The sequence below is a fragment of the Monomorium pharaonis genome, chromosome 7 (assembly GCF_013373865.1).
Source record: "Monomorium pharaonis isolate MP-MQ-018 chromosome 7, ASM1337386v2, whole genome shotgun sequence".
NCBI classification, from domain to species: Eukaryota; Metazoa; Arthropoda; class Insecta; order Hymenoptera; family Formicidae; genus Monomorium; species Monomorium pharaonis.
Window position 1 is genome coordinate 14976325 of NC_050473.1, and position 15436 is coordinate 14991760.

General features: G+C 32.3%; 4 protein-coding genes across 8 annotated transcripts in view; 2 read left to right on the forward strand and 2 right to left on the reverse strand.

Annotated features, from left to right (window-relative positions):
- LOC105832450 (WD repeat-containing protein 48) lies at nt 1-7016 on the forward strand. Of its 2 annotated transcripts, none has more exons than XM_012673404.3 (12): nt 1-619; nt 1005-1221; nt 1421-1633; nt 1714-2009; nt 2102-2287; nt 2397-2702; nt 2772-2874; nt 2949-3117; nt 3188-3379; nt 3444-3690; nt 3762-3881; nt 3970-7016. In XM_012673404.3, the coding sequence occupies exons 1-11, from the start codon at nt 572-574 to the stop codon at nt 3822-3824; spliced, it is 2040 nt and encodes a 679-aa protein (XP_012528858.1). In that variant the 5' UTR covers nt 1-571; the 3' UTR covers nt 3825-3881; nt 3970-7016. The 2 variants fall into 2 exon arrangements, with proteins under 2 accessions (XP_012528858.1, XP_012528857.1); XM_012673403.3 differs by having other exon boundaries at nt 2-619; nt 3965-7016.
- On the reverse strand, nt 6868-9363 carry LOC105832453 (haloacid dehalogenase-like hydrolase domain-containing protein 2). 2 transcript variants are annotated; one of them, XM_012673408.3, is made up of 4 exons: nt 9136-9363; nt 7831-8127; nt 7553-7763; nt 6868-7233 (listed from the first exon to the last, which is right to left on the reverse strand). In XM_012673408.3, exons 1-4 carry the CDS (start codon nt 9222-9224, stop codon nt 7066-7068), a joined length of 765 nt encoding a protein of 254 aa, XP_012528862.1. In that variant the 5' UTR covers nt 9225-9363; the 3' UTR covers nt 6868-7065. The 2 variants fall into 2 exon arrangements, with proteins under 2 accessions (XP_012528862.1, XP_012528860.1); XM_012673406.3 differs by lacking the exon at nt 9136-9363 and adding an exon at nt 8626-8764.
- Nucleotides 9093-12675, forward strand: LOC105832452. The gene is made up of 6 exons (XM_012673405.3): nt 9093-9234; nt 9310-9402; nt 9672-10005; nt 10123-10298; nt 10416-11407; nt 11913-12675. Exons 1-6 carry the CDS (start codon nt 9182-9184, stop codon nt 12191-12193), a joined length of 1929 nt encoding a protein of 642 aa, XP_012528859.2. The 5' UTR covers nt 9093-9181; the 3' UTR covers nt 12194-12675.
- LOC105832447 (transmembrane protein 135) overlaps nt 12464-15436 on the reverse strand; it is a 13116-nt gene continuing 10143 nt past the window's right edge. For 2 of the 3 annotated variants that reach the window (XM_012673399.3, XM_012673398.3), the window contains exons 2-9: nt 15003-15133; nt 14694-14820; nt 14478-14632; nt 14157-14409; nt 13893-14060; nt 13651-13791; nt 13405-13571; nt 12466-13161 (exon numbers count right to left, since the gene is read on the reverse strand). In XM_012673399.3, coding sequence (XP_012528853.2) covers nt 13047-13161; nt 13405-13571; nt 13651-13791; nt 13893-14060; nt 14157-14409; nt 14478-14632; nt 14694-14820; nt 15003-15121 — 1245 coding nt within the window. In that variant the 5' untranslated portion in view covers nt 15122-15133 and the 3' untranslated portion in view covers nt 12466-13046. Of the gene's footprint in view, nt 13162-13404; nt 13572-13650; nt 13792-13892; nt 14061-14156; nt 14410-14477; nt 14633-14693; nt 14821-15002; nt 15134-15436 lie in introns of all 3 variants that reach the window. The other variant, XM_036289488.1, reaches the window with a different exon arrangement.

Consider the following 15436-nt stretch of genomic DNA (forward strand, 5'->3'; position numbering starts at 1 on the left):
TGGTGGTAGCCGCTCATTGGACGCTCGTTAAATCACGACGTGATGTAACGCTACGTGCGTACAATACACGCTGTGGCATATGATATCGACATCGACGCCGGTGGAGCACGGGTGACGGGACAGGAGTATCAGCGACGGCGATCACTACGAACGTGGTGCGTGCACGTCATGAACGGAGCCTCGCGGTCGTGGAGTGTTTGAGACCATTTCCTCTCTTTCTCGGTGATGCACCGTTACCGCGGCCAGTCTCGCGCGCTCTACCATCGATGGTAGTGTGATATGCCAAGTACGATGACGATGATGCCACGCGACATTCGCCGACACTGAGCTCGGCTACGTGAACGACAGCAGCAACAATAACAACAACGACAACGGCGACGGCGGTTTCGACGATGCCGATGATGCCGCGAGTGCGGGACGACGATCGTGCGCAACGTGGTACCGCCTGAACGACGTACACCGTGCGCGCCGCTTTTACGTCCGGACGGATTTTTCTGCGTTTTCCTCCGCTCCTCCACGCTACAAGGACTTCGCCGTTGAGACGCCGGACGAGGCAGTGATCCCGGGCGCAATGGCAGCTCACAAAACAGTCGGGCCGAGCGCCCGTAAGAAAGTACAGGTATAATCCTATCACTCTGACGAATCCGCGAAGAACTTGCCGAGCCCCTCGACCGATGCTTCAAAAGAGTTTTGTACAGTATTTTATAACTTTATACGTTATGACAACGCATTGCGTAATGAAATAATTATTTGTTTCTTGTGTTAAAGAATTGTATTAATAAATACTAAATAATAAGAGAATTTATTCTTTGTTACTAATTTATAATATTTGAATGTACCAATTCTCTCTTGAGCTAAATTTGAGCTAAATATACAAAAATTATGGTATACATTTGTTATGTTTAATATTGAACATTGATAAGAATAACTTTTGTTGACCTCTTACAAGTTGCCAATGTAACAAGAGAAGCTATGTCAATTCATTGTGAATTATTTTTTTAAAGGTGTCTTTAGTCATTAGAGATGAGGTAGAGAAGCAGCACAGGGCTGGTGTTAATTCCTTGCAGTATGACCCAGCTTTGCACAGGCTATATTCCGCTGGCAGAGACAGCATTATAAGGATATGGAATTGTAGAAGCATGAAGGAGCCTTATATCCAATCCATGGAACATCATACGGATTGGGTTAATGATATAGTGCTATGTTGTAATGGCAAAAATCGTAAGTGCTCACTTATACAAAATATCCTTTTAGCAAATTTTTGTAATTTAAAATTTTATATATATAGTACATATAAATTTATATATTAAAGTATATTCTACTAAGTGATATATTGCCTATATCAAATGCAACACAATATTGTTTGGTTTCCAATTTTTGTTATCAACCTTGATATGCTAATCATCAAACAAATCTGCAGTTATATCTGCAAGTTCCGACACCACTGTCAAGGTATGGAATGCACATAAAGGCTTCTGTATGTCTACCCTGCGTACACACAAGGACTATGTCAAAGCATTAGCATATGCCAAAGATAGAGAGCAAGTTGCTAGTGCGGGTCTGGACAAGTCAATATTTCTCTGGGATGTTAATACATTGACTGCTCTTACCGCGAGTAATAATACAGTCACAAGTACGTAATTCACATATCTTGGCTGTCGTGCATACCTTTTATATACAATTAATGTGCTCAACATTTTTCTCTCGTTGCAGCATCGTCCCTTAGCGGAAACAGAGACTCTATATACAGTCTTGCCATGAATCAGATTGGTACAATTGTCGTAAGTGGTAGCACAGAAAAGATCCTTCGAGTATGGGATCCACGATTTTGTACCAAACTTATGAAACTTCGTGGTCATACAGATAATATTAAAGCATTAGTCTTGAACAGAGATGGAACACAATGCTTATCAGCGAGTTCTGATGGCACTATTAAATTGTGGTCGCTTGGCCAACAGAGATGTGTACAAACATATAGAGTTCACAAAGAAGGAGTGTGGGCATTATTGGTAATTATATGTACAATTACGTATATAAGTTTTTCAATACTTTAATCATTGTTATAAAATATTATTGCAAATTAAATTCTTACATGTCTTAGGCAACAGATAATTTTAGTCATGTAATATCTGGAGGCAGGGATAAAAGGGTAGTAATAACGGAATTAAGCTATGCAGAGAGATACACAGTTATTTGTGAAGAAAAGGCACCAATACTCAAAATGGCTATGACGCCAGATCAATCTAGTATTTGGGTTGCCACCAGTGAATCGACTATTAATAATTGGGTAAATAAAGTCTTATAATGTTAAAGAAATTTTAAAATCTGTTTTACTGATTTACGTTTCCATAAAAAAATTATATATATATTATAAAGAACATTTTCCATTATTTCAGTCAATAAGCCAAAAGGATTGGCAAGAATTAGGAATCGGAGATTATTGCGATTCTGCAAGTAATATTTTAAGAAACACCGAACCTACACAGAAAATACTGGGTGCTCCTGCCATAAGACATTACCACATATTGAATGACAAAAGACACGTTTTAACAAAGGATACAGAAGAGAATGTTGCGTTATATGATGTATTAAAAGCATGTAAAGTAGAAGATTTAGGCAAAGTCGATTTCGAGCAGGAGTGTAAAAAGAGAAATAAAATGGTGTATGTTCCAAATTGGTTTAACGTCGATCTCAAAACGGGGGTATGCGTTCGTTTCTTTGACGAACCGATAGCTGCTTAAACCAATTCTAAATATTTCTTATCATTGCAGATGCTAACTATACATTTAGGGCAAGATGAAAATGATTGTTTCTCTGCATGGGTTTCCGCTAAAGAGACCGGTTTGGCCGAGAATGATGCTGTAGATCAAAAAGGTGATTAATAATATTCGTATTTTATTAGTAATATTCGTAACATTAATTCGGAAATTTAATATTCCTATTTTTAGTAAATTATGGGAATCTTTTACTGCAAGCATTACTTGAACACTGGTGGAGACCATTACATGCTGATGACGAGAATGAGGGTAATGGCAATGATGGAAATCCTCCTTTGCAGCATATAAGAGGAGGAAATCCGTATTTCTCAGTTCCTAGTCACACACCTATTACCTTCAGGTACGCGAAAAGTGTATTTTGCAGGAACGTTTCGTTGATTAGATCAATAAATCATTATCTTGCTTTTCAGTGAAGTGGGAGGTAGAACTGTCTATCGACTATTGGCTCGGGATGCCGCAGGAGAAACTGAGAGCGTCCTGTTAAACGAGACCGTACCTCCATGGGTAGTGAACATTGTCGTGGACAAAAATCTTCCACAATTCATTAAAATACCCTTCTATCTTCTTCCTCACGCTTCTTCAGGTGTAAAAAGTTTGAAAAAGTATGCACTGTGCCTTCAATTCAATTGTACAATGGCTGACGAGTAATTACGTGTTATTTTTAAGGGATCGTTTGATAGCAAATGATTTTATACAAGTCCGTAAAGTGGCTGAGCATGTTTACGATAAAGTGCTCGGTGCGGGAAGCGACTCGGGTTCGGTGACTGGTGGTGGAAATACAGTTTCCAGCGGGTCTCCGGCAGGCGATAGGACGAATACAGATTCCAATGCTGATAATTCTTCGTTGGCTGAGGAAAAAGTTGAACTCTTATGTAATGATCAGGTCTTGGATCCTTCAATGGATCTGAGGACAGTATGTATCAAGCTGAGTAAACCTTTTCTAATCGTAGAGAGTATGTTTTACATGTATTCTATTTTTTTCAGGTCAGACATTTCATCTGGAAAAGTTCGGCGGATTTAACACTTCATTATCGCCCTGTTAAATAGTTGGAATTAACTACATTACATCATGAACCATTACAGTGTGTCTGGTTTTATACCATGGTAAAGTATGCTGCACGTACTCCGATTTTATCCGATTATTCTATTGATTTCGGTAAAAAAAATTTAAGATTGATTCGTTTCAGAATAGTAGAAAATACATGGGCTACTTGCAGAATATGGTACCTTGTGCCACCTTCTTCTTGAGAAATGATCACCTGGATTTAACGAACGTTTCGTGCGACGTTGAGGCGGAAGCGAAAGAAAGCGAGGCGTATTTGGAGTATTAGAGATTAACATAACGCAAAGTTCTAAGGCAATAATGCGTGGAAGTATTAATGTAAATTTTGCTCACTTTTATACACTTACATCCTATGGCCAAATTCACAGACAGAGCATTACTTTTGATTAATCCACTTGAGAATATCATGCTTTTTGTACCTGGGATATAGATGGGATATAGATTTTAAAGTGTTTATTGTCAGCCATATATCGTCTTCCCATTCCAAAAGTATCAATAAGAACGTATGGCACAAAAAAGAAACAAGAAAGAATAGACCGCATGGCCGAGAAAATTGGTGGTTTCGTTAGGTCTAATGGATCCAGGTGGTTCTCACAAATGCTTCTCAAATTTCCTTTCTTAATTCTGTTTTAGTTACATATTTCGTAATCAATACATAGGATCGTCTTCTTTTAGTATTGTAATAAAAACATTGAATATTTATTGGGGGTATAAAAAATTATACAATATGTTTCGTTATGCGTACATGCAAAATGTATATTTCACACTTGCCTCGTTATATTAGAGAGCAAAAAACTGATATATAAAAAAATATATATATGAAAAAAGAAATATGTCAATTCACTATTAATCAAATTATATTTGAATAGCCAAATTAGAAGTTCAATATTTCCTATGATTCATATAGGAAATAAGAGAATGTATTTGTCTGCAATGTAATAAGATCAAATTCTGTCCTCATGAAAACTAATAAAAAATAAATATAAGATATATATGTAAAATATATAAGTGTAGGAGATATTTAACATCAAAAATTAAATTTTGTAAGGTTCTACATAAAAAAATCATTGATAATATAATTGTCAAAAGATATGCAAAGCAGTATTCAACAGAATTTGATCTTTGAAAAAATGTATAATAAAAAATATAAAAAATTGTAGTTTCTAATTTAACATTTGATAGATTATAAACTGTACATATACGAACACGACTGTGAATGTAATGTCCATTAATAATATAGTACGCCGTATAAATAAAAATTTAATAGATCTTATTGTGCAAACAACTCAGCCAATAATATTTACTATTACTGCAGAGTTAAATTATTAGAAAAAAATTATACTAGTTTTTAATATGGTTTATGAGACACAATATTGTTTGCGTTATTAAAATGTACATATGAAAATAATTTTTTTTATAAATGTAAATATTTTGTCATTTTAACTAGATAATTGTATGTTATAATTTTATCTATTATCAAGTTTTGGTTTACCTTGATTTGGTAATGCTTTACATATGTTAAGAATTATTTTCCGTCACTTGTTTTCATGTATCTATCGAAATATATATTGTTAAAATACTATGAGAGAAAAAGAGAAAGAAAGAAACGTGTTTCTTGACTGAGTGAAGATATATGAATGCGTGATGGACAAAAATTCTATCATCCTGATTAAGAAAGCTTTATTCGTTATCTTTACACGAGTTGTTGCAAAAGAAATTGTGCAGTGGACTTATATTTTTTAAAATGGTTATTAAATATTAGAATAATTTCCCAAATACCAATGTAAATTAGATCACAATATACGAAAATACAGTTATCTTTTAAACATCTTGATAAGATTTATATCACAAGAAATGCAAATTGTAAATTGCTTTCAAATTTGGAATTATTTCAATTCTTTATTACAATGACAATAGGGTTTTATTTGCACAATGAATATCTATAATCAACTTTAATTGTTCAGTTCATTGCATAGTTCTTTGAAGATGTACATATTAGTGTTCTCTATACAGATTTTTCATATAAATCGTGATTAATTTTTATTCTTTATTTTTTTAAACATGCACTTTAGACATATTTGTTGCTGTAATCAAAATGTGCTTGAGCATAAATTATGCAGGGTATTTTAATCACGGTTTATATCAATATTTAAAATAACCCATAATTATTTTAAATATACACATAACAATAAATAATTTCTCTTTTAAAACATCAATGATGAATCACAAAAGTTATTGCAGCATCATATAAATTTTTATTGCATATATTCTTCACTATATATTTTACAGCAAGCAGCATGTAATTTTATGTTGTTAAAGATAGTAAATTTAATTCGTTTTATTCGAGATGTGATATTTTTGCACAGAAAAACACGAATTATTAATAAGAGAACATTAATAGTGTAAAAATCAAAATCTATTTCATCATTTTTTCAATTCATATAAAAAAAGAACAAAATTTAAAAAAAAAAGCAAACTTGGGTGCCAAATTTTATACAGAAAACATGATACTTGTAAATTTTCGATAGACAGCACATTTCCCTTCTGTATCATTGTTTCATTATCAGGTGCAAATTCTACAGTGATACTACTTATACGACGTAAGGCGAAAGATTAAATTTGTAATTTTTAGAATGAGATCATAGACTAATATCGTCTCTACAAAAAATCCAATGCTTGTGTCAGATGATTGCTTTGTAAGATACAATTTTTACGGCCCTGAGTGTAAATTATTCAATTTTGCAATGTCGAACTTGAAAAAGTCAAATTTTCTACAATTTTCTACGAAATATGTATAACGAGACGATATTTCTATCCTCGAATACTAAAACAGTAAACATGATAAAGCAAAAATGGCTGGAATGCTGAATATTCATGCATTCTGAATTTCCAACTGTCCTCGAATACTTTCATAATTTACCTGATTAACTTTGTAATACATTGCTACATATTGATATTATCTCTACCGAAACGTATAATGATAAACAAAACGACATTCAAAAAATCTATATCAGAAAAGGATTGACATTAATGTCTATTTGTATTTATTGTATCTATTTTACAACAATATGGCATCATTCCAGACTATGTACATTATATAAAATAATCAGTATTTATATAGAATATAATTTAATGTAGAAAAGAGATTGCATCGTGCAGCAATTATTTGAATAAAGAATTCTATTGCCACTTACATGTTTCATGATTTCGCCGAATCGCAAATATTTAAATGATCTCACTGAGAATACTCTCGACAGCTTCCGCGAAAGAAGCACACACCTTTGCTGGTCCTGGAGTAATCGAGTTTTCATCTCCTGTTCTATATTTACCAGTTTGTACCAGGATACCTTTGATCCCAGCTGCTTGCGCACCAGCTACATCATCTCTTACGTCCTAATCACAAAAAGATTTGTTTACTCAGAGAGAAGTTTTTTAGAATTTACCTTGAAAATTGCGGTGTGGGACAGCATATTTCCAAAATTTTATAATTCTGATTTATAATTTATTATATAATTTATCACTGAATATTTATCATAATAAAACAAAAGTTCGGTTAAATTTGACACAATTTGACATAATAAAATTTGGCAAAATACTATATCCCACGATCACCATGAACTTGAGGATAAATTCAAAGAAAAAATTCTCTCTATATATAAGCGTGTATAAAGATTACAATGAACAAAGGACAATGTTATTTAAGCCATATTACATCTCCAATCATCACAGCCTGCGCCGGATCTATTTCCTCTAAAGCCGCTTTGAAAAATCCTATTGTCGGTTTACCAACAACCTCCGCTTTTACACTGCTAGAGTATTCCAGGCCTTTAATAAATGCTCCAGGACCCAGAGCTAGACCATCGGGGCGTTTGTAATACCGTCCTTCATGAATGGCTATAAGGGAAGCACCATTCAAAAGCAATCTAAAATACCATACATATATGTTGTTTAAATATGATAGACATGAAAAGGAATAGGACATAGGACTACCTGAATGCCTTGTTCAGTTCGTCGTAGTTAAATTTGCTCGGTGCTAAACCAATCACTACTGCATCAGGTGTATCATCTGTGACCAAATCTTGGAAATCCTCCATCGCCGCTGGATCGATTAATAGCATTGGCTTCAATCGCCGAGAGACAATCAATTTTCTTGCAGCTGCCAAAGAACTGAAAATCTCCTCCTTTTGTAAATCAAACCCAAGTTTTATCAGACGTTCGTATAAGTAGTTACTTGACTCTTTGGTGGTATTGGTGACGAATTTAATCGACAAGTTTGCATTTCGTAGTCTGCAATGTAAAATATAAATTTAAAATTTCAGTAATTAATTAAATGACAAAAATTCATCTTTATATTCAATATTAGTTCAGTGTCTTCAAGATATTTGTTATATAAAAATACATATTACAATTAGTTACAAGAAATCGTCATTAAACAAGCAATAAATTTTTCATTAATTCATTAATTTTCGACTTTTTTATTTTGAAGAAAACCTTAAAAATAATATTTTAAAAAATATAGGAATATATGGAAAAAAACTGAAAGATGCAGTTTTATAAGTAGAATAGTGAAATAGAATAAGAAGTCTTGTACATACTGTTAAATCAAAGTTTTGAACTTTTTTATACAAAACAAGCAAAATTGAAATAAACGTTCAGATTAAAAAATTTAAAGTTAAAGCGTACTATTTTTAAAGAAATTATGCAGTTTGTATATGTAAAGCACTTAGCATAAAATATATTAATTAAATACTTGAAAAAGGAAAACAAAACTTAAACTAATATAACCTGTTCAACGCTTCTACAGCACCCGGAATAATTGTGTTATCAATATGTAACGTTCCACTAAGGTCTATCAATACTGTTGTGATTTGTCTTGCCATTTTATCTTCTTATTTTATTATAATTTAATGAAATACAGTAGCAATTTAGCTTCGATCTCGCATATTAATCATGTTTTACAAGTATGCATTAAAAGCTAGTATTTATATTTTATGGATATAGCATGGAACAGAACCAAATAATCATAAACATAGCACAGAAAAAAATCTATAGACAATTGTACACTGGTCCGTATTCAGAACTCAGAACGCGCTAACATTTTTGTATAGTTCGAAGTTCGAAGTGCATGTTTCAATTCATGTAAGTGGAGGCTGGTGGAGGCCAGGCGTTGGTGGATGGAAACACTTTGACCGCTTCGACGGGCATTTAGTTTTCTATTGGTTTTTGCTGGGTTTGTTGGAAACTCGAGCCTAGAACGGTTGTAAATTACAACTTGTAATGCTTGGATAACCTGACCTGGTGCACGTGGTGTAAAAGAAGCACGTGGTGTGAAACGTGAAGCATGTCGCTGTCCAAAAGACAGGACGGTGTAAAGCAGGTGCCATGGTTATCTCCGTAAGTATCGGTTGACAAGTGATATTTCGACAGAAAGAGTGAATGACGACGAGTAATCATTTTGTTGATCCCAAGGGTGGAATGGCATAATGTGTACAGACAGATTTATTCCAACGACCCAGATGAACAGGTGAAGGCCTATGAGACACTTTTAGCGTGGAAAGCTAGGTGATAATCATTTAATAATTATAAAATAATTCTTGGAGGCTTATAATATTTCAGATTATATAAAGAATTCTAGAAAAAGATGTAGACTTTCTTAATATTTCTGCGATTCAATTTGTGTAAAAAAATCTGAAAAGTTTCCTACTAATTACATAAACATTTTGAAAAATTATATAAAAGAACTGTAAGAAAAATTATTATTTTGTTGTAAAATTTGTCATACATGCTCAATTGAATATATCGAGACAAATTTTTTATATTGTTATTTTTAGGATGCCAAAACTCCCAGTTGGTGTAGATTGCACTTTGTCAATTTTGCAAGTGTGTCTCCGTGATCGCGAATGGACATCCAAAATCGACAGTGGTGAATTGCCTATGTACTGCGAGAACGATTTGAGCCTGATGTATTCAACTACAATAATGAGATTCTTAAATCACTTCTGCAACATAGGGCATACAAAGCAGACATCTATGTTTAAGATAGCCAACCAACTGAAAATCCCAGAATGGATAGTTGAGTTGAGACATAAGACTGCCCATGGACACGAATTGCCATCCATTGGAGTACTAAGAATAGCAATTAATATATTGCTTCATTGGTTGCATGTATGTCTATTTCTGCTATAATTATATAATATATATTAAACATTGTTATAATTTATATTAAAACATTATTATTAATTATAATAATAATAAAAATAATAATTGTTTAATCTTTTACAGGATGAATATTGGGCACCTGAGGCACATGCAATGGAAAAATGTTACATGAAAGAAGCTGAAGAAGAAGAATCTGAAGTGCAAAACTTCACTGATGTAATCGAACTTTGGTCAGCTGTTAGTTTATATGTTGACGCTGGTTATAATTTAGTGTCAGATTTACCAGAGATACAATTACGGTATATTTTTATTGCAAATCAAATAAATTGTTTTGTTTTAACATTTTTTCTGGTTAACAAATTCTTAATATGAAATTTCAAGATATAATTAAATTAATTTGTCGTTACTTCTTGTAGGGAAATATTGCAAGAATTACGCACGCACATGCTGATGCAGTGTAAAAGTAAAATCTCAGACAATGATGAGAATGAATATATATCCGTTTACAAAAAAACTATAAAGATTGATAAAGAATATAATTTGCAAACTGCACAAGCTTTACTTTTATCCAAGATATCTCTGGATATGAATGAATCTTTGAGTACAGTATATGAGAAGAGCGACGCAATATGTAACGCGTTATTTAGCAATAAAGTTTTTCTACCAAATTTAGACATCATGAGAGTTTTTCGACAAAATGAGAAGAGGAGTATTAATTTGAAAAGGAAGATTTTACCTTTCAAAATGCTTCGATTCTGGAAAGACATCATTTTTTTATTACATGAAAGAGAGATGCTAGAAACATTGTTGTTTAAGTTGCTCAGTATTGTGGACCAAGAACGTGAAGATAAGGAAAAAAGAAATCTTGCTGCCTTATGGATAAGTTCTATCTTCTATAGTTTTGTTCAACTGGATATTGTTCAAAGTACTTCTCATACCATGGAGTATGAATTGCAAAAGGATAATATAAAACTAGACACGAAGACTTTAAGTAACCTTCTCAAAGAACGCATACACTCTAAACATCCATACTTGAAAAACATCCTGTGGCTGGACATATCAAGTACTATACCGGACTTTCTTCTTGATATTAATTTTTTATCAAGACTTCTATTAAATGTGAACGAATTCTCTGCAAGATTGGTAGAACCAATTTTAAAGTTGTTTACACCAAGAATAGATGTGCAAACAAAAAGACATTTGTTAAATTTGCTTGAAATTTACACATTCCAAAAGGACAATAGTGAAGATAACAACATTGATAGTGATAAAATATTTAGTATCGAAGATTTCGATCCAAGTCCAACAGTAAACAAAGTGCAGATACATAAAATAAAACTTCAAAAGAAAACTGCTCACTTATTAGCAGATCAAATAATCCGTAATTCACATTGGAAGCCAGCACATGGTATGCATTTATAAACGTTTTTTCGAAGACGTATATAGTCTTTAAGAATTTTAAAGGATGATTCCTTGTATTAAATTTTAGACAAAACTATATCTTGATATCTAAAATAGCTTTGTTTTAAAGATACAAGTTTTTAAAGTTAAAAGAAAATTTTTTTTCTTGAAAATAACTTGTTCAATCAAAATAATCAAAAATAATAGAGGCTTGATTTATTTATCATTAAAAAAAATGTCTAATGTGAAGAAATCAGGTGGAGTTTACTTTTTTTTTTAAGAATAATGTTCGCTTATTGCATATTTTGATTGAATAAAAATAATAAAATAACGCATAGCTTAAAAAAACAAAGTTTTACATTCTTAAAACCATACACAAGGTTATCAATCTGAGTGGTTTTCAAAGTTTTTGGAAAAAATCAGAATTTTCCTTCAACTTTGACACAAATCTTTTAAAATATATAATATGAAATTTGAATGATCAATAATATCTTTTTAAATCTGATTTCCAGGTAATTATCAATGGATCGAATGTCCCATTGGATTACTGCCATGGCAAATTGACTCATTAAAAAGTTTGGAACCTCTCAAATTGAATCCATCGAGACACTCCGTTTCACTTCTGGATTCTCAAATAGTCGCCGGTATTGTAAATCATAAGAAGTTAAAAATGCAAAGTCGTATTAATTGGGACAATGTATTGCGAAAGAAAAGGAGAGTAAAGACGAAACATAAGAGTGTCGCAGATATTATAATGAACAGAGCATTAGACATTGTCACAAACCAGTCATAATTCAGATATTGTGGATGTAAGAGAATGTTATTACCTATTGCATTGCTTGTATTTCAATAAATAAAGTTATGTATAATTTATAAAAGTTTACAATATGAAGTTGTCTGTCTGTGATACATATTTTATCATCAGCGACAAAAGAATAAAAAAATAATCTGAAGTAAAGAAAAAAATATGTAGAAAAATATTAGATATGTTGCAGAGGGTAAAGTATGAAAGTATGTCGTTAAGTATTTGAACGTATTTGCAAATTAACTCTAGTAATAACCATATTTATTTAAATATTTATTTTTTTGATGTATATAATTATCACACCATAACAGTTATTGGTCCAGGCCAATAAACTAAGAAGCAGAAGACCATATAACAATCAAATATATTAAATTACATAAGTTATATCTGTGTATAAAAGTATTAAGTTCGTTTAGTATCACAACATATCCAAGCACCATCGCGCATCGCTATTTCTCGAATTAGATAGATTCGATAGAAGAACAAAATGATAGAAGAACAAAAAAATTCGATGTCCAGGTCGCTACACTAATGACCTGTTCTTTTTCTCTGCACTACTGTACTGGTGCAACAAGTTAGAATGAGAAAAAATATATATTTGTCTCACTTTAACTTATTGCACCAGTGCATCAGTGCAGCTAAAAAGAACAGGCCATAAGATACATTTTGTTACTTTACTTGGTATCGTATCATATAGAATTCAGTTTATACAATTTTATCTAATACGTATATAGTACACGTTGTCTTTGGTTCTGGAAAATTACATTTCCAAGGGAAATAAAAAAAGACTAACAGACAAGGTACGTATTGTCACTTTTCATAAGTTATTATAATCGACACTTCAGAAAGAAAAAGTAATCTGATCTGTGGTTTTTGTCTTTCTGAGCACCTCTTGCAAATTTTTGCTGGTTTCTAAACCGAACACATTCAAAGGTATCCGAGACATCACTGCTATTCTGAAATTGATACATATGAAGTAAGAATAATGAACTGAAATATATGTAGAATAAAAGTTTGGATTGATTCATAAGTTTCTGTTATAATTACTGAATCATTTTTTGGAGTTATCTGCAATATCTAATTATTTTACCTATTGCAAGAAGAATATAAGTAAAATTTTTATTCTAACATTTTTTTAATACAAAAATTTAGTTTTATTAAGTAAAATAATCTTTATGTCCCTCACACGCGATGCTTACCTTCCCCCAGACATATTGTAAAGGAATTTCCAATAGGACGATCTCAAGTTTTGTGGTTCCAATATAGCTGTATGAAAGAGAAGTGCTGTGCTAAAGCAATACAATAAGATCACAAACCACTTTATTTCAGGTACTTGCTCATTTTCCACTGAATTATTCCACAACAACTAAAATAAAGCCAGTAATTACATCACAATTTATTACATCGTATAATTCACAGGTTAATATTGTAGAAATATATAGTACCTGTAGTGTCTTCCACATGAAATATAAAGCTATAGTAGAATTGGGATATGCCATAAATGTTACGCTTGCGATAAGTCCAGCAGGAATAGCGTAAATGTGCGAATCTTGGTGAAAGATTCTTCTTAATATGCACGATACTAGCTATATACAAAAAAAAACAAGTGAAAATTATTCGTGAAAGATATTAATATTCAATATTAATGCTATGTTTTGTCTCAAATATGTAGAACAAGATAATTTACCCTATAAAAACCGGCAAATCCTCCAAGAAACACAGCCAAATTTAAATTTTCTTTTTGAAAGATAGTGGATTTTAGTAATTTCGGCTTCTGAAGCAATTTTTTAAATTGGAGGATTATTTTAAGGACTATTTGTCCGCAAACACCGTAACTGAAGATCTTTGCACTATTCTTTAAATAAAAAAGAGAAAAAGAATTAATTACACATCGAATAATATATAAAACGTGTGTTGTTTCTCTAGAATATTTGTATGTCGCTATCCTTACCGCTAAAATGTAATATGCGCAACTGTAAGGATGCGGACACGAAGCATCCTTACTTTGTGCCTTTAAGCTATTAATAATATATTTGTAGGCTTCAAAAGACTTCCATAGAATATTAAATTTATGTCTCGGCGAGCTCCTACGTATATTTCTATCACTTCTCGCATCACTAGTCGCGGTGTCTCTTGAAGATGTTTCAGAATGTGGGTTTTTGTCTATACGATATTCAGTTTCTTCATGTCGCCCAACAATCATCCTGTTATTTTTAATTCAGACATTACGTATACAATTACGTATTAATTAGGTACGCAAATTCAGATTTACCTCAATATTTTATATATTTGATCCTCCTTATTTGTCTTTGAACGATAGAAATACAATAACACAGCTACGCTTACGGCAAAGATGTAGACCTCTCCTCTCGGAATCGGTGAAAAGTACCCACGCCACACACCCATTCTGAACAACGTTTCCGTTGCCTAAAAGCAGACGATAACGATAATATATATTAGCAATTTGATTGTTGCAACATCTACTTACAATGTTCGACACGTAGAGACACAATAACGTACGCCTAGAGGCTCTTTCTATTACAATAGCAGACAAGCTAGATAAAAAGGACGGAAGAAAAGATACAGTCGGCATATAAAAACGTCCGAGAATTCGCCTGAAACAGAATTATCACAATTGTTTGTTGTATCTTCCAGTACTGATGTATATTTAAGTGTATTAATGTTTTTGTTGATAAATACGCTATGTATTTCTTACAACAAGCCAATAATAAATGCCTGAAATCTGTTTAATTTCTCAGAAATTTTAACTACATTAATCATATTTATCATTACTTACCTTAATAAACAAATAAACAATGAGTACGAAAAACCACTCCACGAAAGAAATGCTGTAGATTGAAGGATACCCAATATAGTTTTCTTGATGTTTTCTTTCGTTGGTATTTTTCTTCTCATTAAAAATGCAATCTGGAATAAGAAAATTAGTCATGAGACAATATATACTTTATGAATTATTATTATGAATATTAGAGATAGATAGATAGATAGATAGATAGATAGATAGATAGATAGATAGATAGATAGATAGATAGATAGAGAGAGAGAGAGAGAGAGAGAGAGAGAGAGAGAGAGAGAGAGAGAGAGAGAGAAATGTTACAAACATTAAATTAAAATTATATTTATATTATATTATAAACCGTATGTCGCGTAGTAGAAAACCGTAAAGAATCATTTCAAAATTAACTTTTATTGTTAATTCTTATGGTATCA